Source organism: Pimephales promelas, chromosome 13 (genome assembly GCF_988280905.1).
Source record: "Pimephales promelas chromosome 13, fPimPro1.hap1.1, whole genome shotgun sequence".
NCBI classification, from domain to species: Eukaryota; Metazoa; Chordata; class Actinopteri; order Cypriniformes; family Leuciscidae; genus Pimephales; species Pimephales promelas.
Window position 1 is genome coordinate 25,336,025 of NC_142781.1, and position 22,645 is coordinate 25,358,669.

The window sequence follows — 22,645 nt, forward strand, 5'->3', positions numbered from 1 at the left end:
TTTGTTTTGTGATTGTTTATACCATATTTTTACAATTCTTCTTCATTTTTGATTTTTACATTTGATATTTGTTTTCAGGGCGACTTTGGCCAACCTGTAGGCCAACCCTTGCACACTTACTGTAATTTGCACTGTCCCTGTTAAATAAATTAATAAAATAAAAACAGAAATTTTCATGCAAGATTGTCTCAAAATCTATAGGTCACAAGAGATTTATTCTGGTAAATTCTTGGGTGGAATCATAAACAATCAGCGTTCTCAGTTTGTTTTAGCACTTTAATGGTTTAGCAAGAGTATACATTTGAAGTACATGTATGGATATAGAAACATAAAGAGAAAGGAAAATGATTTTAGCTTAATTCTAAACAGCAAATTTATTTTCATGAAATTGATGAAACAGTTGATTTTGAAATATGTAAAAATAAATAATAATTACTTGCTGTTTTAATGCTTGATACTTTAAAGTAAATGTGTTTATCTTAAACTACAATAAAAAGCTTGAGGGGGCACTCAATATTTTTTCATAAATTAATATCAATAAATGTTATAAACCCAAGATGCCTTTCATATTAGCCAGCGCAAAATTGTTGTGTGCACATTTGAATACATTGTTGTTTTGTCTTCATGTTTAAGTTTGGTTTGTTTGTTGTGGGATTGAAATGACCCTTTTTTTTAACCTTTTATGCACGGGATCTCATTCTATAGCCTCTGACCCCGTTGATCCCTCTCCTGGTTGTTGGTTCTCTTGGGGCAAGGCCTCTGGCAGAAGCCTTACATGTCTGCTCACATTCCTCTTTGGATACAAAGTTATTGCCATTTCCTTGGCAACCCCCAAACCAGAAATGCGAGCAAGAGCCAGAGGAAAGATCAAAGTAGAAACGAGATGTCCATTCATAACAGGGCCCAACATCTCGTCCCAAAGAGCACACACTAGCAGAAGGTTGACGGATTGGACTGTAGTCCTAAAAACAAAGGAGATAACGTGTTGGAAAGACAGTTAAAAAAAATTGATGATAGATAAAGCATAAAGGGAATTTGAGTGTGAAAATTAAATGAGCTATTATACCCTGTTAGGACATCCTGCTCTTCCAAAACTAAGAGCAGCTGTTACTCCATCCAGACAGCAGCCATATCTGATATCACACAGACAAACCTTCAGTTTAGGTTTTAAAGTCTTCATTATATTTAATGGATCAAACATTTATCACTTTTTTATTCTTGTGTGGAAGAATATTTGTTACCCAACCATTTTGGTTCCAGTTGACTTCTATTTTATATACAAAAAATTCAATTCAAATACAAATTCAAATGGGAGTCAATGGGAACCAAAACGGTTTGGTTCTTCTCAATCTTCTGCTTCACAGGAAGAAACTCATGCAGGTTTGGAATGCATGAGAGTGATTAAACTATGAAAGAACCATATTTTTTTAACTATCCCTTTAAAATAGACTATCAGTGATTTATTTATTAAAAAAAGTAATACTTTAAAATATCTTGTATATAAATATATATATATATATATATATATATATATATATATATATATATTCTAGTAATCTTATTGGAAACCAGATGTTTAAATGATTACTGTGTTTTTAAAATAATATTACTACTAAAAAATATCAGTTATGAAAGATTATTGATGTGGGCAGATTATATAGCTATTTAGTGCTTATGTATTATACTGTATACAGTATGTACCTGGACCTGTGACAGCCATCAAGGGCACAGCCTTCTCCACGGGGCCCAGAGGCAGCAGTGTGGCCATCAGGACAGCAGCCGTAATATGACTGGGCACAATGCGGGCCAGTCACAATAGGGTATGGATCGCTTGGTCTCTGAACTGTCCACAAAGCAAATGTAGAGCAAGAATCAGCTCATATACAATAGAAATGAGCTCAAGCGTAATGGAAACAGCAATTTAAAACAGCTTTTGAATCACCATCAACATATTTGTGACAGCTTTTTAACCTGAGATTGCATCCTGGGTGTGAGGCACAAATCCAAGCAAGGAGCTCTCGTAAGCACTAGGGTCCTGCAAGCTGGGCACCACTAAACCAAAGCAACACAAGTGGAGAATGAGTGCCTCATAGCACATAACACGCAGTCAATGACCATGAATGAACTCACTTTGTGCTCCAGGACAGGCCTGTGTATTGCAGTTCTCCACGGCATGAGGTCTGCTGAGAGAAGCACATCTATCATCTGCATATTGATTGTGATCCAAATCCATGCATACCACTCTGCGCTCGCGAGTACCAGTTCCACAGCTACGGGTACACTGAAAGAGACAGAGAGAGGAAAAAACTTCAATCTGTTTGGCTTTCTCCTTTATTCCCTTCCTCTCCTTCCTTTTCTCACCAAGCTAAAATCATTGGTGTAGTATCTAAAAACTTGGTGACAAGCTGGTCTCTGACAGGATCTGATCTCTTGTGGACGTGTGACACCCCTGCAGTGGTGCTCAGGGACACGCTCTCCTCCGCCACCGATGCAGAACACCTCCCGCGTCTGCTGTCCCTCACCACACGTCACTGAACACTGGAAGAAACAACAGAATAGCACTGTCATCAATGTTATAAATAAAAGTGCAACACCTGCAAAAAAATCTTCTGAGGATGTATACATCAATATGAACGGAAATGGAATAATTACATACATCACCAAAAGGACCAACACTGTACTCGGCACAAAGGTGCTGGTTGCAGGCCACCTGGGAGATTGGTTTCCTTAGGCCTTGTGAAATGCAGTGAGATTCATCTACCATTGCTGATGTTCTCTCATTAATACAGTACACAGTACGGGTCTGCACGCCCCCACCACAGTGACGAGAACACTCGGAATAGATGCTGTATGTGTACCTACAAACACAATATATAAAGATAGTCACTTGTCGGACCTATCATTCTTAGAAAAAAGGGTTCATTGGAGTTCTATATGAAGCATAGGGTTCTTTACTCAACTCCAAAGGAACTTTTACGCTAAAAAATGTTCTATAATGATAAGAAAGAACCCTTTTGGTACAAAGGTTCTTTATAGGCTTTTATTCATTTATATATTACATTATTCTGCAACATTTTGTAGTTGCATTTTAATTATGCTGATTTTTGGAAGATAAAAACTGAAATGTCACTCTTCGTGTGATATTGATTAATTAAACTGTTTAACCCCCATACCTTGAATTTTGTGATCATTCACATGCATTGCATTTTAGGGGTTCCAAATACATAGCGCTTTAGAACCTTTTAAGGTTCTATATAGAACCTTTTCTTCTAAGAGTGTATATCCTAGAGACTCACTGAAAAATCTTCACCTCTAATTCACAGACTGGAATATGCATGATGCAAACAATGAATCACAGATCACACATACACAAAAAAATACATAGAGTACCTGTATGTGTCCAGATGGGCAGCAGCCCCTGGGACATGTCTAGAGGTGACCGGAAGAGAGTGATCCTCAAAAGCCACAATCTCCCCATGGCTCACTGCCTTTCAGCACAGATAAGGGTGTTAGAATGAAATGTTTGTGTGTGTGGTTTTGAGCTGTAGTTAGTGTACACATACTCTGCAGACACCCTCCACACAGACGTCTCTGCGGCCCACGTAGCACAGTGTGCCGTCCACCACAGCGGGTCTGTGACGGTAGTAGAAGTTCTCTCCTCTGGGCACACACACCAGCTCACATGGGTTTGAAGCTAGACCAAAACACAACAGGTCATGTGACTAAAGAGCCACATCTTATTACACTAAAACAAGATATGAAAGCATCCAGAACTTTCATCTAATTATATTTTTAAGTCTTACTTTGAGTGTAAAAGTATTTCCCTTACTGTCATTTAACAAATTAAAGCTCCGATTTAAGTCTGTGAAAATAATATTTCAGACAACAAAACAAATCATTTTCTTATTTAGGCTTATTTTTCATGAAAAAGATTTGATTTTATAGAAGGCAAATTTCATTATTTATAGCCAAACAATTTTTTTCTTGTTTTAAGTGTAAATTTAACCAAATTGACAGAGGTTTATGCTCAAAATAAGGAGAAATGTCATTTGGATGAGAAAATGTAGTGTTTCTGTTTTTTTAGTAAATTGTATTTATTTATTTATTAAGCACTTTATTTAATTTTATTTAATTCAGCTATCTACCTTAAAACATTAGCTGTTACAGCTCAAATATCCAAATAAACTTACAAGCGTAATGTCTTCATACAAAAAAAAAAAACTGTATAATCAATAAAATGAAATTTTTCATTCGCCTTATGTCTTATACCTCCATAATATGGCTGCCAGGTGTAACGTTTTCCATGGAACTCCATTCGGTCAAACTGAGAACACTGTTCCTCACGAAAATCTCGAGCTCCAACAGGGCATTCCTTTACAGAGGACAAAAGTTATAGCACTCTAAAATTTGATTTTGCATTTGATTGTGTGTTAAGTTGTTACCTGTATGTTACAGAGTTTGTAGGACTTGGATGGTCCCACGCAATTGTGTCCACCATCCGTCCTTAATATTAAAAGATAGAAGATGAGTTATGACAGCTATAAAGAAAAGGTTTTCATGTGTATGAAACACACAGGTGTTCACCCACCTCATGGTGTTGCAGACCCTGGTTCTCACAGCTACTCCGGTGCCACATGTGCGGCTGCAGGCGCTGTACGGACCATACTCATTCCAGTAATCATCGGACGGCTGCCTCAACTACAGCAAACACATCTATCACAAATTCATCTGATATAGACAAAACCATTTTATATAGATCCCTTACACATTCTTGGTGAAAAGAACATAAATTTAGTTGATCTGATTCTCTCCTCTGACATTCCAGGGAACATTTCCACAACTTTCACTAATGTTTTGTAAAAGGTTATGTAAATGTTAAGATAAAACGTTCTTTAAATAACTTTTAAAAAATGTTCTTATAATATTATTAATATTACGTTCTCATGTTGATGTGAGAAATGTTCTTGAAATGTCTTTATGATGTTGTTTTTACTTGAATGATCTCATAAACATTCAGAGGATAACATTTTTAGGGGAAAAAAAAAACAAAATACGTATTTACTTCATAAATGTTAACATTCAATTTCTTGGAATATTACAAATAAGCATTCAAAGAATGATATCCAGCAGGATTATCATAAATAACTTTCTAATCACAACAAGAAAATATTGTAACATTTTAGAAATATTGCAAATCCCTGTGTTGCCACATTTGTTAGCTGGGAAAATATTTACTGAAGAGCAAAAATCTGATTAGCCATTCATTTCCACAATTATATTAATTCTTGACCACATGTGTGCCATGTTAATGTTGTTTTACTTACACAGAAAACTGCAGAGATCAAGCACAAGATCCCAAGTAGAGAGTGGATCATCATCTTCTTCAACATAAGAATTTTTGTTGACCACAAATTCAGAAAACATTGAAACATCTATAATGAATAGTCACATACCTTCTCAATGTCTTACCTTGAAAACTCCAAGTTCACTCAGTCACAGCAAGACAGTCGTGACTTGTGACACTGATGTCCATTCACTCAAGACTGAATATCTCTTCTTTTGTGCACACGTTCACAAACGTACCAATGTACACGACTCATATCAAGTTACAATTAACCCCTCTTGGGAGACAATATCATGCCTGACTACTGCACAAATCTGATTTAGTCTGAGATCGTGATCACACTTCATCATTCATAACTGGTAAAAATGAAAAACATACTTTGAGTTATAAACCATATCTGTTTATTTAAACTATTATCATTTTCGAATTTTGCAGTGCTTTAGAGGAAAGGTCAGAGGTCAAGTGTGCATTTTCACAAAACATGTTTCAAATCAGCTTAACAGAAAGATACAAGTCTTGCAAGAGGCTTTTGACCTGCCACTATCTACTAATGGGGTGATGGGGCCAGAGCCCCAAAAAAAATATAATGAAAGCAAGAGACAGCATGATTACGAAAGCATAACTGTGTGATGTGTGAGATGTGAGATGTCACAGTCAGGCTTTTTTGCTTAGTGCCACTAAACATATAGTATTAAATCATAGGGGTGGAAGCGCTCTGTGACACTCAATCCTCAAAGGTGCTATTTTAATCTCTTTCCCTATACAGCAACCAAAATGACAGACGGTGGTTGTAATTGTGAAGGAGTCAGAGACCACGTATACTACTAGTGGAACAAAACCCTCTGATGCTTGAATCAACAAAGCTGCATTGCTTAGGTGCCTATAACATTTTTGAGAAAAAGTTCAAATATTTTCTTGTATCTCAATTTTAAAATGCAGAGACAACGAAGAAAGCCATGTTGATTACCCTGAAAACTGTATAAAATAAATAAATAAATAAAAGTGGCTCCAGTCACTGCATATCTGTTCCATCAGAGCTGTCGGTTGAGCTTCTCTGCCTGCCTTTCTTTGGCATCCAAAGCGTATTTGGTGTCCTGGAGGTCCTTGACGGTCTCCAAGGCCTCCTGTAGCTCCTTGTCAAGGGCACTGTATTTCTCAGTCAGTATCCGGTTCTCCAAGCGGAGCTCTGTGATGTGGCGACTCAGCTCCAGGTTGTAATGACCACAGTGCTCACGGAGCTGCTCCACCTCTCTTAGCAGGACCTCCATACTCCTCATGAGATTCTCCAACTTCTCCTGCTGTTGTGTCATTCTGTTGTGTTGCTTCAGTCCTATACAATATTCATAAAACAAATGAGATGAAAATTGATACAGAAACACGGACCAACACAGACTGCAAGCGTCTTTCTGACTAATTTGTTAAATCCGTTTGTTTAATCCCCTCCTTGTTTAAGCTCTTTTCTTTTTATGCCTCCTACTCTTTAGTTTTTTCTTCTATATACATTTACAGTGGGGCATCAAGTGTTGATGCAACATTAGTGTTGTGTTTGTTAACTACTAAAACTCGTTTTGGTTTAGAAATCATTTCCGTTAGATGAAAAACTTACATTAAAATTACAGTTGTTGACTGTTAATTGAAATAAAATAAGTCGAAATTGTTTTTAGGACTAAAATAGCTAAAACTATAAATAAAGTTTAATAGAAATTACTGGTAAAACATGACAAAAATGACTAAAACCTAAACTAAAATGAAAATAAAAATGAGTAGTAAATTATTATTAGCGAATTCAGAATATTAATAAATAGAAGTATTTAAAAAATACCAAAATAGCACTGTCCAATAACAGTAGAAATGTAATTTACTAAAAACTTAGCACATATCCATTGGCTAAAATTGTACTAATATGTTATTATGAGTGACATAAATACTCTAGAGTTTAATTGGAGAAATGAACTGCCTTTATTATCATCAAGAACATCAAAGTTATGGAAAGTGTTTTCTCCTATACCTTTACTCTGGTACCCAAACTAATAGCTGCATTTTATTATTTGCATTGAGTTATGTTTTATTCCTTTGACAAGTTTTTGGTGTTAATCCCCAAAAATGTGTTAATGCATTGATGTACACACATAAATACGTATATTGTAACTAAAGACAGATGAACTTTGGTCGATCATCAAGCTGAATGATGTCTGCTCATTAAACTCTTAATGTGATTAGTCAAGCAAAGGCAAAAGTGCCGCTAAGCCACCATAATCACCAAGTTGATTACCATGCCAATACTTTAACAGACGATGTGACTGCTTATCCAGTACACCATCAGTCTCTGGTCCTCGCAGAATAGACACTATACTAAAAAGAACCTCAGTGCATATCTACTCTGATACAAGACATTTCTAATGTAATGAATGTGCAAAATTCACATTTGTAGAGTGAGAGAATTGTGCAGTGTGCAGCTATAAAAAGAGAAGTCACATTAGATTAAGTCTGATGCCATAGTCTTTTAATCTGATGGCATTGACCTTATTCACAGCAGCGCCTTATTTCAAAAGGATGAAAGGGAAGTGAGGGATACATCTCTTTAGTCAGTGGGTTGTACTGTCATTTAATGTGTTTTTGGATTGTTCTGCTCATGAAACACTACAAAAATATATTTCAAAGAAATTTTAGTAGACAAAAACTCCAGACAACAAGAGCTGTGGACTGTTTTTAAAAATATGAGCTTTATACAGCTTTTTGAAGCGAATGCCATTGGAAACACATCTAAACAATCCCTCACAGCCTCACTTTCGTACCTGTGTCATGGCGCTGCTCTGAATAAGGTCCAGAGTCAGGTGCAAAAATAAAGGTAGCTATAGCAGCCATGTCAAAAGATATCAGGCATCAGAGAATGTGGTGGGGAAAAAGCAACAGAAAGAGAGAACACCATGAAGAGAGCTTTTCTAAATTATCGCCACATTCAACTTGTTACACAATCGTCACTGCTGCTAAAAAAGTGCTGCTGACATGTAGTACTTTTGTCATGAGTTATGACCCTGCAATTCTTTCTGTTGTTTCTTGCCTCCCCAAATGACAAAAAAAGAGAGAAAGAAAACATGTATTCCAGCATAAATTGTTTTTCTATCCAAAATCTTTTATACATATTAAAAATACAAAACATTTTTTTTTAAAATTCAAACATAAACTTTGAAGATATATTACAAAATACTATTTTCAGGGTCGATGAAACACAAAAAGAACAATGTACAACACGTATCAAAGCTATTTCTGTCTTTAGTTTCTTTGTGTTTTTGGGGCTGTTTACTAAAAACTAAAAACTGAAAACTTTTAATGCATTTTGGCCTTTCATTTACACAACAAAGTTTTGTGTTCCCGAAAACCGGGATTTTGTCTCTAAGTAAAATGCACAAATGTGAATCTGTGAAAATGGTGACAGCATGTTTCTTTACAAAGTGACATTGCCAACTGGTTTTAGTAATTCTTTTACAAGAGTACTCTCGTGTTGCGTAAGCTAGCTTACGCTGCGGGAAAACCCCTTTTTCCTGCCTGGGGAAGAACCACACGCTTTCCGTCAGCGGGTGCCCGGAATGCGACTCGATGGACTTGTCGAACCTGCGGGCTTCTTCCAAGGGGGTAAGGGGGACCGGAAGTTGAAGCCTCGCGGGAGCTGACATCTTGTAGCAGAACTTCACTTGCGTTAGCATTGCCATTGACTCCCATTCATTTTGGCGTCACTTTGACAGCGAATAACTTTACATCTGAGGCGTTTGAAGACCCCATTTGTCCTTTATTTATTTCTAAAGAAACACGACAATGTATAAATGGTTCCATTACCTTGTAGCTTATGTTATAGCCCCGTAGGAGCAGTTTTAGTGAAAGTAGGCTAACGATTGAGTCATACCCACGCGACTCTCTGTCGCACAGTAGAGAGATTACCATATGGACATGAGAAGAAGCTCGTGTGCAATCGGGGAAACGTGGAGGCAAAATGACAAAATAATTAATCAGAATACCTAGCAAAATTGTCTCCTTCTCCTAGCTCATGGACAGCTCCTACTCACACTCTCCGCCTCTGCATGTTTGGGAAGGGAATGATTCAGATTTCTCATGCCACAGCACTAGAAGACAGACGGGTCACTCACGTCACATCTACATCGTCAAGCTCTGTTTGAGTCTGCGCGTCAGGGACGGAAGTGCTAAAAAATCGCCAAAAACGGGCTTCAATCGTCTCAATGGAGTTCCAATGAGATCGCTCTGTCCATTTCATTTACTGTCTATGGCTTCTTCCACTGCAGGACCACTGCAGCCCTGCACGACCACTTTGGTTCTGATCCGTCGCGCTTATTCAGCCAACGGTCTAGCCGCATCAGCGCTGTATTCCATGTACAAATTTATCAGGCCAACCTTCTTCGCACGTTGGACGAGGTGGACAAATCCAGAAAGCTTCAGGGATCTGAGGAGTGAACTCAGCACCACTGCCTCCTCAGCAGCCAGCCCCACAGCGCCATCATCCTGCAGACTCCCGAAAGCACTCGCGCTCGTCCAACCGTCATGGGCCGCCTCCCCCCTGGGGACCCCGACCCAAAATGGCGGTAAAGTCCAAGCAAAGTCTTCCTGACCAAGCTGGGAAGACGAAGAGGGTTAGGTCCCGCCACAGCCGGACCGCAATCGAAAACAGCACGCATTGCTCTCACAGCTCCCTTCAGCAGAGGAGCAGTGTATTTCACAGCCAACGAGCCCATCACACGACCCACTCGCATGTACCCAGATAAATCTCAAAAAGAGCATTATGTCTCCGTTTCCAGCTAATGCCAAAGTTGTCTTAAATATAGGAAAAGTGCCCACTTCCCAGAGCCCATCCCTATACACATAAGCATGGTCCATTCAGTGACACTCACACGGCCCACATCAATAAGGACGGCTCACCCCGCCTGTCTTTCAAATGTATTAAATGTGCCCACATTCAGACATAAACCCTGTTTCCCCCACAACACGCACTCACTCAGAGCAAGCAGAGTCTGCAGAGAGTGTGCGCGCTTCTAAAAGCGTGTGCCCTCTGACAGGCACTGTGAACTGTGTTACACACACACACAGCGACCAAAGCCCAGGTATCATTCTCCCTCTAGCTTTGCTTTGTTAAAAAAAAGCTTGGGAAATGTTACCGGGCGAGTCAGAGAGGGTGATAAACACTATAAGGCAAGGTTATTCACTCGCAGACCAGGGTCGAAACTACGGTCGAATTTACGGCTTTGTGCCGAAATAGCAAAACTGCTACAAAAAGAGGCTGTAGAAACTGTCTCTCTGATACAGAGCCAATCAGGTTTCTACAATGGGTATTTCCTCGTACCCAAAAAGGCTGGCGGTCTCAGACCTCAGGCACTTGAACAGAGCATTGATGAGGAGATCATTCAAAATGCCCACAACCAGACAAATTCGCTCGAGAGACTGGTTAATCTCACTGGATCTGAAAGTTGCCTATGTTCAGATTCAAATAACCCCTTGCCACAGGTCTTTTGCAATTCACATTTGAGGGTCAGACTTATCAGTACACCGTCCTGTTGTTCGGCCTGTCTTTAGCACAAGACGCTCTCTGTGAGCGCGGCGTCATGCATGGAATTTTGGCCTAATGAGTCTAAGTCACGCTCAAACCAAAACACAGATATGTCCCCAAAGTGCTCTCCACCAAAGCCATTTCTCTATCAGCCCTCGAACTGACGGAGAGAGCAATGTATATCTCCTTTGCCCGGTTAGGGCATTGCGGATTTATGTTTAACGAACTGCTGCCTTTAGGCAATCAGAACAGCTTTTCGTTTCATTTGGTGGCTGCGCTAAAGGTCTAGCTACCTCGAAACAAAGCATTTCCAGATGGATAGTTGATGCTATTCACTATCGTTCCAATTAGCTTCAAGATGAAAACCAAAGAACACCCTATCTGGACTCGGCTTCTATAGGGATAAGCCACGCTTATTTCGGCGGGACATGACGCACATGGGCACCCACACCCTCATTGGTGCTTATAGTCATGACCAGTCCACTGATACGTTGCATTTGCCACAGAGCAACCAATGTGCAATCTGCCTCGCCTAGATCTGCTCTGTGCAACAATGTGTTTTACATATATAGAAAAAAAAAGAAAGGATAATTTTTTGTCTTTATTATTCCCGAGAAAAAGGGATTTTCCTGTAGCGTAAGCTAGCTCACGCAACACTCGTTCCCTCTTCTAGAGAGAACCGAGGTTACGTCAATAACCGAGTGTGGTTTTCGCTGATCTGTGTGAATGGGGATCATTTTGACATTGTCATCTAAAACTTTTCTGTTTTTAGTACATCGTTTTTGTCATGTAAACATACACTTTGTTTGATTTTCCCTATTCCTGTTTGCCTGTGTTCTGATCTGATCATTGTTTGTTTCCATGGTTTCTTATAAAGTACACACCTGTTCTGTTTCAGTTTATTAGCTTCCTCTCTGTAGGCTATTATAAACCCTGAGCTCTTCTCCGTTCTTTGTTCATTCTTTTTTAATAGTTTTTATACACTCACCATTATAACCAGAAAGCAACGGTTTGCTATTTCTTTCGTATTTAAAAAATTTGATTATATAGAATTATTTTCAAAATACACAAATGACAAAATAAATATATCAGTAAAAAACATAGAATATATTTAAAATACATATCATGTGTAACAGAACTGTAGCCTATATACAACATTTCAATATTAAGATATATAAAAAATAATTCAGAACAATATTGTACAATTATAAATATTCACAATAATAAAATATTAATAAATTATATACCAGAGTAGAGATTCTCACAGATATATTTCTCCCATATTTTTGGAATAGCACATTTTTACTCAATAGTGAATAGAGCATTTTTCTCAACTGCACTTAATTTAGTTTGTTTTTGTAGTGAAATAACAAAATAAAATGGTTTAATCATGCAAGCAGCGTGTTGTCTGTCTTTTACCTTCTATGGTTGCAGTCAGCCACTTCCGCTGTATCATAGCAACACAATAAACAATACTAGCGCATTCATCGCAGTCTTCTCTCTTTCACCCTCTGTTCATGTTTTAGTTCCCTAACTAGCTACTGCTAGTGGTTATTAAAGCAGCTGAACATGCACCAACCCGAACTTTTTGCAGGGGATGAGGCAGACGAACCTGGGCCATCTGTTGAGTCAACAAACCAAGAGGAGAGAATAATTGCCCGTCGCATCCGCATAGCCGCACGAAATGAGGCCAAAACACGGTAACGTTAACATTTAGACATTCATCTCATTATTCATTTAACTTACTCAATAGGTAATAAACATCTACTTCTCAGACATTTAAGTAACTTATTTTTTATCTTTTTTTCCAGCCAACAGCTTGGTGAAGATTCCCAAGGAAATGAGGATATCAAAGAAGAAACACGGAAAAGTCAGAAGGAAGTGGAGCAAAGTGAAAGGGTCAATATATATTTAATAAGGACAACATAATTTATATAATATTGTATATATATATTGCAATATTATGTTTAATGGTGGTCTTTTCAGATAATTGGTATCATTTATACAAAAATGCAATATCACACAAGAGAGTATTGTAGATTGTACTGAATATTGTACACATAGTGTAAGAGGTAAGTTAAATCAGGTTTTCAGGATACTGTCCTCTCCTCTTTTTGTAGCACCTGGCAAAATTAAAAAGTGATGGTCTAGAGAAGGTGACCAATATTCAGGTTGCTGCAGACGCCAGAGAGTCTGACAGGAGAAAAGAACACGAGGAGGCATGTCGACTGAGGTACATGCAATAAAACACTTTTTTTTTCTCCATAGACAATATGACTAAAATGATTTTACACAGGGAGAAACAAACAATATGACAATAATTATTTGAAATTGTCCTCTGTGACTTTTGTATTCACAATAAAAACCATTTGATTCTGTGAAGGAGAGAAAAATTGGAAAACGAGGCCAAATCCAGTCAGGAAAAGTTTGAGGAGATCACTCGCAAATGGACAGATGCTAAAATGAAACAGACCCCGCTACATCTGAGAGATGCTCTGAAAAACCAGCAACAACTCTGCGAGCAGCTTAAAGCGAACAAGATAAAACTGATCAGTGAGCTACAGCAGGTGAACACACACACTTCAACGTGCAACAAATTCATCAAGAAACATATAGACTCAAAATCAAGAGTAATTAAGAGTTTTGTGTGTGTGTGTGTAGGAGCTGAAGGCAAGTGATGATCGCTATGTGAAGGACCTGAAAAAACAGGCTAATGACATAAACCTGCTGACTGAGAGGATGGAAGAACAGGTCTCGAGTCTAAATAAGTCATACCGGGAGGACCTGCAGCTGATTGAGGTCTAGTACTGCCCCCTGCAGACTGGAGGGCATTTTTGCAGATACAAAACTTAATTCCATCCTTCATTATTTTCTTCTGATATGTTTGGTTTGAGCAATTACAACACACATAATGGAATAAAAATGAATGCACACAATTTTCAGTCATATAACGTTTCTTTCCTTTGAACATTAAAGAACTCGTTTGATGAGGAGAGGAGAACGTTGCTAACCAAACACAGGACGAAATGGGAGCATCAGATGAAGGAACGTAGTGAGAAAGAGGTACAGAATGTAACAGTGTAACACACACATGCACAAGGGAGTAAATCAGGGATAAGTTCTATTGATTGAAACCAATATGAATGTAAATATCTTTTAGACTACAGATGCATCTTTCTCTGCAGCTGAGGAACATGATGAAAAGTTTAAGTCTCCTTGAGGAGTTTGAGGACTCGCTGCAGAAACTGAGGGTTCAGGAAGCTGAACAATCCAACATAGACACAATCAGATTGGATACAGAAGTACAGGTGAATTTAATATGGATTTAATTACAAGAATAAATGTGAGAATAAGAGTGGTACTGTACACTGCTTAGATGTAACTATATACTAGATACAGCAATGCTATAGGTACAAATCAAACTCAGATTTTGTGTGTATTTGTGTGTGTGCAGAATTTAAGGAAGACGGTAGAAAAGGAAAAGGCCGACGACCATTTGAATGAAGAATCACTTCAATACCAATTTGTGTGGCTAAAGAAAAAAGAGGAAGAGAACACCAACTCAAAAATCCAAATGAAGAGGAAAATCATTAGGTATTAATGTTAAGTTTTACAGGTTAATCTTAGTAGTACACTACCATTCAAAAGTTTGGGGTCAGAAAGAATTTTTTGTTCTGTTTATTTAAATACTTTGTTTAAAATTGACAGTAACCGTGACAGTTAAGTCACAGTTAAAGCGACACTGTAAAAAGTGAAACCCTGATCTAACCCTTTAAAAATGACTTTCCTAAGGTAGATTCAGTCAAATTTGATTTTATTTTTTACTTGAATAAAGCTTAAACCAAAGCATAGGTTACTTCAAAACACTTTTTGGTAGAACGAAAAATTTGATCCATAATAACTGTGATTCTGGTAATCTCACCCCATTGCAGGAAAAGAGTCAAGAATACTGATGAGTAATATTCTTAACTTGTATTTTATTGTTAGAATGCAGGATGTTCTTAACAAGCTAAAGTCTAAATGCGCCATTCAGGAGAAGCGGTCAAAAGCAGAAAACCAATCACAGAGAAATGACTATACCTGCATCACACAGCAGATGAAAGACATGCAGAAGAAAGCAAGGTGAGCAAACTTAACTCACATCATGATCTAGAAACACATTCAGACGGTCCCTGGACATTCCTTGTGTTTGTGTGTGTGGACAGGCACTTTGCAGTGCTCGATACTGAGCCTTATGAGAAGTTATGGTTGATATATGAAGATGAGCTTAAGGCCCTGGCACACAGGGCACTGGAGACTGACCGAATTATTTATGAGCAGCAGTTGGGTCTAGCTTGGGTGTCTCCTCTGGTCCCCTTCATGGAGCGCTCCGGCCCGAACAAACAGCAGACCATCAGGACGGCCACACAGACTGCTGCAGATATTCTGCAAGACAAAACAAGAGGACATTTAGTGGAGGAATCTGAGGGCCCGGAGAACACTGGAGGTGGAGTTAACAGGAGCACAGTGAAGAAAATTTTGGAGCTGCTTTGTGATGAAATGGTGAGTGTATGTTTGTGGCTGATTCTTTAGTTAAGACACTTTTAGACACTTTAATGGACTTCCAAAGACAAACCTATTCACTTCACCGGGACATTTTTTTATTATAACTACTGATTGTATTTGTCTGAAAGAAGAATGTCATATACACCTAAGATGACTTCAGGGTGAGTAAATCATGGGCTAATTTTAATTTTGGGGTGAATATCCCTTTAAGAAAAATAAAATGCAAAGTAGAAACTCCTAATTTTAACAATTAAAAACACTATAAATCTATTACAGAGGGGAAGTAAACAATACTGGCAAAGAACAGGCCCAAAATAGAGGAATTCTTGATTTAACTTTTAAGTTAAGAAAAATAATTAAGGAGACACTATAAATGCTTTAAAGTGATTATAATCTATCCTTTAAAACTACAATAGACATGTTTTTCTTTTCAAAATTCTCTATTTCAAAAAGCACCATTGTATGTATGCATTTTTATTTATAAAATATTGCGATATCTTATCATTTCTCTTTTTCTTTCAGGGGTTTCTCGTAGAGAGTAAACTTCTAAAGCTGTTGTCTCGTCTGGAGAAGAATGAACAGTCCCTTATAAAGCTAGATGCCATTTTCTCGGTAGGTACAATTATACCTGTACTAAATTATTTTTAATTTAGCTATATTAACATAATATTATTAAAAATGCAAAAAATAAATAAATCACAAAATCAAACTAACACTATATTTGTGAGCAGCACTGTAGGGCTGTTCGATTCCGGATTTTTTGGAATCGATTCCGTTTCTGATTCTGGACTCGAAAAGAATCGAATCCTCAGTTTTTTTATATAGGCATTTTATTTTTCTATCATTGACTGTCGGAACCGAACGCGACGCGCTGTTTGAACGCTGGAGAATGACTGACAGGGAAAAGTTTACGTGAACTTGAATTTAATAACTTAAATATTAATTTCTATCTCACATTATACTTTAGTATGGCTTCATATATTATTTTTGTGAACGGCCCTAAGATGTTTTATCATTGGGGATGTTGTTTTGCTAAATTTATCGCAAATTTGACATTTACATTTGTTTTTGTCGAATCTCACCTTGGAGTCAAAAAAGTAGAGAACCACTCAATTAGACAAAAAACAGTCTAAGCTGATTTCTTCTGTCTTTTATGCACACAGGCAATAGGGATTGAGAGTGAGGTGGATGTGTATAAAATGGCTGAGTTCTTTATGAATTACAAACAACATGGTGGTGAGCAGAGGGAACAGATGGAGGTAAACGTGGATCCTATCACCCTAAACGTTCAACCTCTCACTGTGCCACTCTGGATACAAAACTAAACGTGTTCCACTTCTCTTTTGTCTTTTTGTTAGGAAGGGGAGACAACCAGTGAGCAGGGAGAATCAGTTGAAGAACCCACTGACCTCATCCATCCTAATGACCTACTAGTTGCTCTGAAAGATTTTACTGCCCAATACTGCAGACCACAGTCAGTACACTCATTTCGAACCTAAAAGTTTCTGTCATCACACATGTCTGAAGTCTGCTCTATGCTATTATGTGTCCAGTGATGTCCAGGCCTCGCAGAAGAGCAGTGTTTTGGGTTTGGAAATGAGAGATGACTCAGAGGATGAAGCATACTGGGAAAGCATAGCTAATGTCATGCCAGAGTCCAAACTCAAACTCTGGAGTGCTCTAGATACAGGTCTCAACAAGTACCAGTAAGTGTGCATTTCATAGTTAATCAATACAGCATATAGCGCCCAAATCAAAACCTTGAATTTGACTTAAACCTTTACTAGTATTAATAAGGATGTTTTATCCTCAGTACTGCACTGACTGAAAGGGCTGAGCTTCTGGTGGAAACACAGGATGTACAACAACAGAATAATGAATTCAGACAGCTACTGCGTCTTTATACATCCTCCAAGGTGACTGAGTGTGTTACATGATGTTAAGTTTCAGTTGGCTGTTAGCTTCAAATCTCCTAACTTTGATTTCTCCTGATAGGCTAGTGCTGAGACAGAGACCCAGGCCGCCAGAATGAGGCAGTTCCCTAAGTGATAGAACTTCAGCTTGAACATTTACATTGTAGTGCTGAAGGTATGAGTAAGAAATAAATCATTTTCAACACAAGAATCTGAAGATTTTTATTTTGAAACATGAATTGCTAAGTATGTTAGTAATGCGTTGCGTGAATTGCAAAGGTAGCGAGAGTTTTGTCAAGTGATACGATTTACTGCATTGCAGTTATCACATTTCACCACTAGATGGGGATGTTTAAGAAATAAATACAGAAAAAGCGCTGTATGCGTATAATCCAATATACACTCACCTGTAGGATTATTAGGAACACCATACTAATACTGTGTTTGACCCCCTTTCGCCTTCAGAACTGCCTTAATTTTATGCGGCATTGATTCAACAAGGTGCTGAAAGCATTCTTTAGAAATGTTGGCCCATATTGATAGGATAGCATCTTGCAGTTGATGGAGATTTGTGGGATGCACATCCAGGGCACGAAGCTCCTGTTCCACCACCATGCTGGAACTCCAAGTGCAAGATGCTGAGGGTAACCTGGTGGAACACCCGATCCTTGACTCCATCGAGACGGCTTGCATCAGCTGGTTTATGGTGAAATATATTTTGCGATTCGTGTCCTCTTCGAACAAATTGCTTTTTATGATTTCCTTCTAGCCTGGGTTTCCCCATACTGCCTTTGCGCAGCGCGATTTTATTCACGCCGCTAGGTACCATGTCTGGATACCATGGACCACATTTTCGCCTCAGCGAGTGGACCAATCACAGAACGGGGAGGAGAGAGGGAGCAGCAAGACGATGATGATGTCTATTGCATGGCAGCAGACACAAAATTACCTTTCGATGCAGCCTTAGATATTGTTCTAAGTAGTTTAAAACGCAAATAAATCTCTGACCCATCATCTTCTTCCTCATCTAATTTCTTTCGCTCTACATGCGTCAGGTGCATTTGATAGACATTCGTAGCACCCAATAAACGGCTCTGGAAATTCCTAAACCACGCCTAAAATACGAGAAAATAGGCTTGTTTGAGATCGAGATGAGCGAAATCCATAGACAGTAAAAGGCAACCATTCGGTGTGAGATAGTGCTGGTGTGAACGTACCGAAGTAACAGATGTAGGCCTATCCTTGTTACTCGGTGATACAGCAAAAGTGTCCAAAGACCAATCTAAAAATTCTAGAGCAACTGAGTGATTCTTTATCAACTTCAAAATAATTAACTACTTCTGAAATAAAACCGATCAGGTTTTAGGTAGGCTATCTGTCTATCTACCAAATTATTCAGTGGCTAAAGCGATCCATATTTTTAAACCTACCCCGTTTCTTAAACATACTAACATTTTATTTTGACGTTTTGGGATGAAATAAAACATTTGAACACATGATAAACATATGAGCAGCCTAGGACTGCAAAAGCTAGTCAGTCTTTCCCCAGTTTATCACATGGCACAACTTGCTGCCTTGCAGTGTCACCTTTTCGAAACTAGAGGGAGATATTTTAACATAAGATCGAGGTGAAGGAACGCTGTTGACAAAAAAGACAAGTAAGATGTTTTCTAGCAAGCGTGCACTTATTAGTATTGAGTGGAGAAAGCTGTGTTTAACACAGGAAAGTATTACTTTTTGGCGAATTAACATTTCTCTCATATCAAAATAATATAAAAATTGTCTAAGGGCAAAAAGTTGAACAAAGTGTAAATGCTATAAGATGTCGAAGACCAAGAAATGTACTTCTATCAGTTAGGGTAATATAACAACCACTAAGAATGTGTAGGCCTATGTTTTATGACTGCATGAGTAGCAGCATTTTCATGTCCTTCAATCAGAAAAAATTCAATCAGAAAATGATGACTCTCCCACCCCTCCCATCACGCCGGCTCTATCTTTCGCGCGCGCACGCACGCACACACACACACACACGCACACACACACAGACACACACACACACACACCCCTTAGTTTTGCTCCTCTCACCAATCATGTTGCTTTCGGATTTTATTCAGCTCTCCACACGGACATGCAGCTGCTGAAGTCAGAAGCTTTTTAAGACTTTCTTCACAGCTTTTGGCCCAAATATAAGTAAGTTTATTAACAGCCGAACCTTTACAGCATAATTTATAAAGAGGGGCGCGCTAGACCCTATATATTAATGCTAAAAAAGCACGATTTTGTTGTTGTTTTTTTCATTATTATTACAGGCTAATGATTTCAATATATTGAAATAATCTATTGAAATATTTTATAAAACATCCATTTTACAACATTTTTAAATGAAAACTATTTAATCTTAAAGTATGCAAAATTAGTTTCTGTTCTCTTTCTTGGCTATTTACATTTAGGTACGAGAAAACACCTCAATTTACACCATTAGTTAAAACATGTTATTAAGGAATAATACAAAATGACACATAATTAATAGTAATTAATTACTTAATCTATGAATCATATAGACTCTTTATTGGTTGCTGATGCAGTAATAATTAATGGTTTAGTTCTTCATTTAGTTTAGTTAGCAATAAATTAAATCATGTCTATATGTGCATTATAGTTAAACATGAATTAATGCATATTAGTGCACCCGTATTGTAAAGTGTTACCTTAAATAGGTACAAATATGATTTACAATATATTTTTTACCCGTACAATGATTAGATATTTAAGTTTCTTTTTTGTTTTGTTATCATTTTTGTTGTCATAATTGTGAATGACAGGTTTCAGACTTTATCTTTCTGTCTTTATGACTGCTCTGCTGTTGGCGTGGCGGATGTCATAAAAAGGTCCATAACACTGGAAACTTATTTAAAGAAATTCACACAGCTTAAAAAAGTATGTGGCAGTGTCTAGCACCGGTCTCTCCTATGTTGCTAATGGACCATGTTACTTTTTATAACCTATGGCCCTAAAAAAAGGTTATGTTTTGTTTTGTTTAAAACGTAATTTTAGATGACATGTGGGAGTTCTCAAGGACTCGTTACGCGGACTGTAATGGCTCAGAGGCGAGCGAGGAGACGGAGATTGTTGTGAACATCGGTGGTGTCAAGCACATACTCTATGGGGACGTGCTGAACCGATATCCCGAGACGCGTTTGGCTGAGCTGGTGAACCGAGCCACGGATTCCACGCGAGAAGATCTTTCTGCTCTCTGCGATGACTACGACGACTTAAAGCGAGAGTTTTATTTCGACAGAGATCCAGAGGCTTTTAAATGCATCCTAGAACTGTACTACTACGGAGAGATTCACATGAAGCAAGGAATCTGTCCCATGTGCTTCATGAGAGAGATGGACTATTGGGTGATCGACACAGAGTATCTGGATGAATGCTGCATGAGTAGTTTAAATGAGGTGGAGACTGAGCTGGCGGAAATAGCAGAGAAGGTCAAGACTATCCTGGACGACCTGGAAGGTGATGCAACGGTCACTAGAGGCCAGAGGTGCCAAGCGTTCCTGTGGAAGCTCATGGAGAAACCAGAGTCGTCTTTAGCAGCGCGCATAATCGCTGTTGTGTCGTTCGCGTTCATCCTGCTCTCCTCAGTGGTCATGTGTGTTAGCACCATCCCGGAGCTGCAAGTGCAAGATGCCGAGGGAAACCTGGTGGAACACCCGACCTTTGAGTCCATCGAGACGGCTTGCATCATCTGGTTCACCGTGGAATATATTTTGCGCCTCGTGTCCTCTTCGAACAAATTGCAGTTTGTGTTTTCCTTCATGAATATAGTAGATTTTCTATCTATCATGCCTTTTTACGTAGTTTTGATTCTTAACCATTTGGGCACTGCTATGATGGAGCTTGCCAACGTCCAGCAGGCAGTGCAGGCGTTGCGCATTATGCGCATTGCGCGCATCTTCAAACTTGCGCGCCATTCATCCGGTCTGCAAACTCTCACCTTCGCGCTCAAAAGCAGCTTGAAAGAGCTGGGTCTTCTGCTCATGTACATGAGCGTGGGGATTTTCCTGTTCTCAGCACTGGGATACACAATGGAGCAGAGCCACCCAGAGACTATGTTCACCAGCATCCCACAGTCCTTCTGGTGGGCCATCATTACTATGACTACTGTGGGGTATGGAGATATCTACCCTAAAACCACTCTGGGCAGGTGTAACGCCGCTGTCAGTTTTCTGTGTGGCGTAATAGCCATTGCGTTGCCAATCCACCCGATTATTAACAACTTCGTCATTGTTTACAGTAAGCAGCGTGTACTTGAAACCGCTGCCAAACATGAGATCGAACTCATGGCGTTACGTGCGAAGGAGGAAGCGCAGGAGTGTTCGGGGGCTGGAAATATGGCTTCGGATGACAACAGCTCGGTGTGTAACAGTGCTGCTGTGAGCGCCTCACAAAGTGACACATATATCACGTTACTTGGTGAAACAGCGACTGTTTCCAAAGTTCAACCTGACCACAAACGCAAGAAAAAGTAGATTCATCAAAAATTTCGCGTGATTACTGGAAACGGGCTAAGCTCGATATCTATCTATCTATCTATCTATCTATCTATCTATCTATCTATCTATCTATCTATCTATCTATCTATCTATCTATCTATCTATCTATCTATCTACTCCAAGTATCAACTCCAAGTTTCTGTTTAGAAAAGAATAAAAGAAATGATTATTTACTATAATAGCTAATTCAAAATAAAATGATTATCTGTTTTACTTTTCTTTCCACATCAAACCATTCTCCTCAGCGAGGTTGCACTTATTTCTGTAGCCATTTGGCATTGAACAACATCAACTGATTGTTTAAATTATTATTATTATTATTATTTAGCTAGACCAATGGAAATAGTTAAAAACTAAAGCAAAACCAGCAAACGATATATGTTTTTACTGTGGTTACTGAATGTGCATGCTACTATGCTAATCGATGTCTAAAACCTCGTAGCTATTACAATTTGATGTTTCAGATACATACATTTTTTAAGGGGTGGTTGATTATGATTTCACTTTTCTAACTTTAGTTAGTGTGTAATGTTGCTGTTTGAGCATAAACAACATCTAAGTTACAATGCTCAAAGTTTAAAGCAAAGGAAGATATTTGCTTTCAAATAAATCGTTTTTAAGGAGTACAACAAAGGCTACATTCCTATGCCTAAAATGCCTAGAAAACATCCCTAGTGTGAACCACCATCCCTCTCTCAGTGGGAATTTGAATGAAATATCACTAGAGGGTTCG

At 38.5% G+C, this 22,645-nt stretch overlaps 3 protein-coding genes across 4 annotated transcripts; 2 read left to right on the forward strand and 1 right to left on the reverse strand.

The window, feature by feature from the left end:
* Positions 1-294: 294 nt before the first annotated feature.
* Positions 295-5,729, reverse strand: paplnb (papilin b, proteoglycan-like sulfated glycoprotein). Of its 2 annotated transcripts, XM_089118716.1 has the most exons (14): positions 5,470-5,729; positions 5,325-5,378; positions 4,589-4,698; positions 4,443-4,503; positions 4,270-4,372; positions 3,564-3,694; positions 3,391-3,488; positions 2,657-2,858; positions 2,362-2,538; positions 2,131-2,281; positions 1,972-2,052; positions 1,702-1,843; positions 1,067-1,133; positions 296-962 (listed from the first exon to the last, which is right to left on the reverse strand). In XM_089118716.1, exons 2-14 carry the CDS (start codon positions 5,376-5,378, stop codon positions 681-683), a joined length of 1,659 nt encoding a protein of 552 aa, XP_088974842.1. In that variant the 5' UTR covers positions 5,470-5,729; the 3' UTR covers positions 296-680. The 2 variants fall into 2 exon arrangements, with proteins under 2 accessions (XP_039548302.2, XP_088974842.1); XM_039692368.2 differs by having other exon boundaries at positions 295-962; positions 5,325-5,729.
* A 6,637-nt stretch (positions 5,730-12,366) lies between these two features.
* Positions 12,367-17,558, forward strand: drc1 (dynein regulatory complex subunit 1 homolog (Chlamydomonas)). Its single transcript, XM_039692367.2, has 16 exons — positions 12,367-12,595; positions 12,707-12,794; positions 13,016-13,128; positions 13,279-13,462; positions 13,557-13,694; positions 13,872-13,958; positions 14,081-14,203; positions 14,350-14,489; positions 14,883-15,017; positions 15,101-15,437; positions 15,963-16,052; positions 16,604-16,699; positions 16,799-16,914; positions 16,994-17,146; positions 17,254-17,356; positions 17,436-17,558. Exons 1-16 carry the CDS (start codon positions 12,465-12,467, stop codon positions 17,487-17,489), a joined length of 2,088 nt encoding a protein of 695 aa, XP_039548301.2. The 5' UTR covers positions 12,367-12,464; the 3' UTR covers positions 17,490-17,558.
* Positions 17,559-19,436: 1,878 nt separating this feature from the next.
* kcnf1a (potassium voltage-gated channel, subfamily F, member 1a) lies at positions 19,437-22,228 on the forward strand. Its single transcript, XM_039692371.2, has 2 exons — positions 19,437-19,546; positions 20,411-22,228. The coding sequence occupies exon 2, from the start codon at positions 20,416-20,418 to the stop codon at positions 21,886-21,888; it is 1,473 nt and encodes a 490-aa protein (XP_039548305.2). The 5' UTR covers positions 19,437-19,546; positions 20,411-20,415; the 3' UTR covers positions 21,889-22,228.
* The last annotated feature ends 417 nt before the right edge of the window (positions 22,229-22,645 follow it).

What these genes read in the sequence shown, in the direction of transcription:
- kcnf1a (XM_039692371.2), top strand. Translation starts at nt 20,416, where the DNA reads ATGTGGGAGTTCTCAAGGACTCGTTACGCGGACTGTAATGGCTCAGAG.
- paplnb (XM_039692368.2), bottom strand. Translation starts at nt 5,432, where the DNA reads ATGTTTCAATGTTTTCTGAATTTGTGGTCAACAAAAATTCTTATGTTG. An exon ending in AGGGTCTGCAACACCATGAG is followed by an intron (nt 4,504 to 4,588) that starts GTGGGTGAACAC and finishes TTTAATATTAAG; the next exon opens with GACGGATGGTGGACACAATT. An exon ending in CACCCAGGATGCAATCTCAG is followed by an intron (nt 1,844 to 1,971) that starts GTTAAAAAGCTG and finishes CTTTGTGGACAG; the next exon opens with TTCAGAGACCAAGCGATCCA.
- drc1 (XM_039692367.2), top strand. Translation starts at nt 12,465, where the DNA reads ATGCACCAACCCGAACTTTTTGCAGGGGATGAGGCAGACGAACCTGGG. An exon ending in TGATCAGTGAGCTACAGCAG is followed by an intron (nt 13,463 to 13,556) that starts GTGAACACACAC and finishes GTGTGTGTGTAG; the next exon opens with GAGCTGAAGGCAAGTGATGA. An exon ending in AGCTGCTTTGTGATGAAATG is followed by an intron (nt 15,438 to 15,962) that starts GTGAGTGTATGT and finishes TTTTTCTTTCAG; the next exon opens with GGGTTTCTCGTAGAGAGTAA.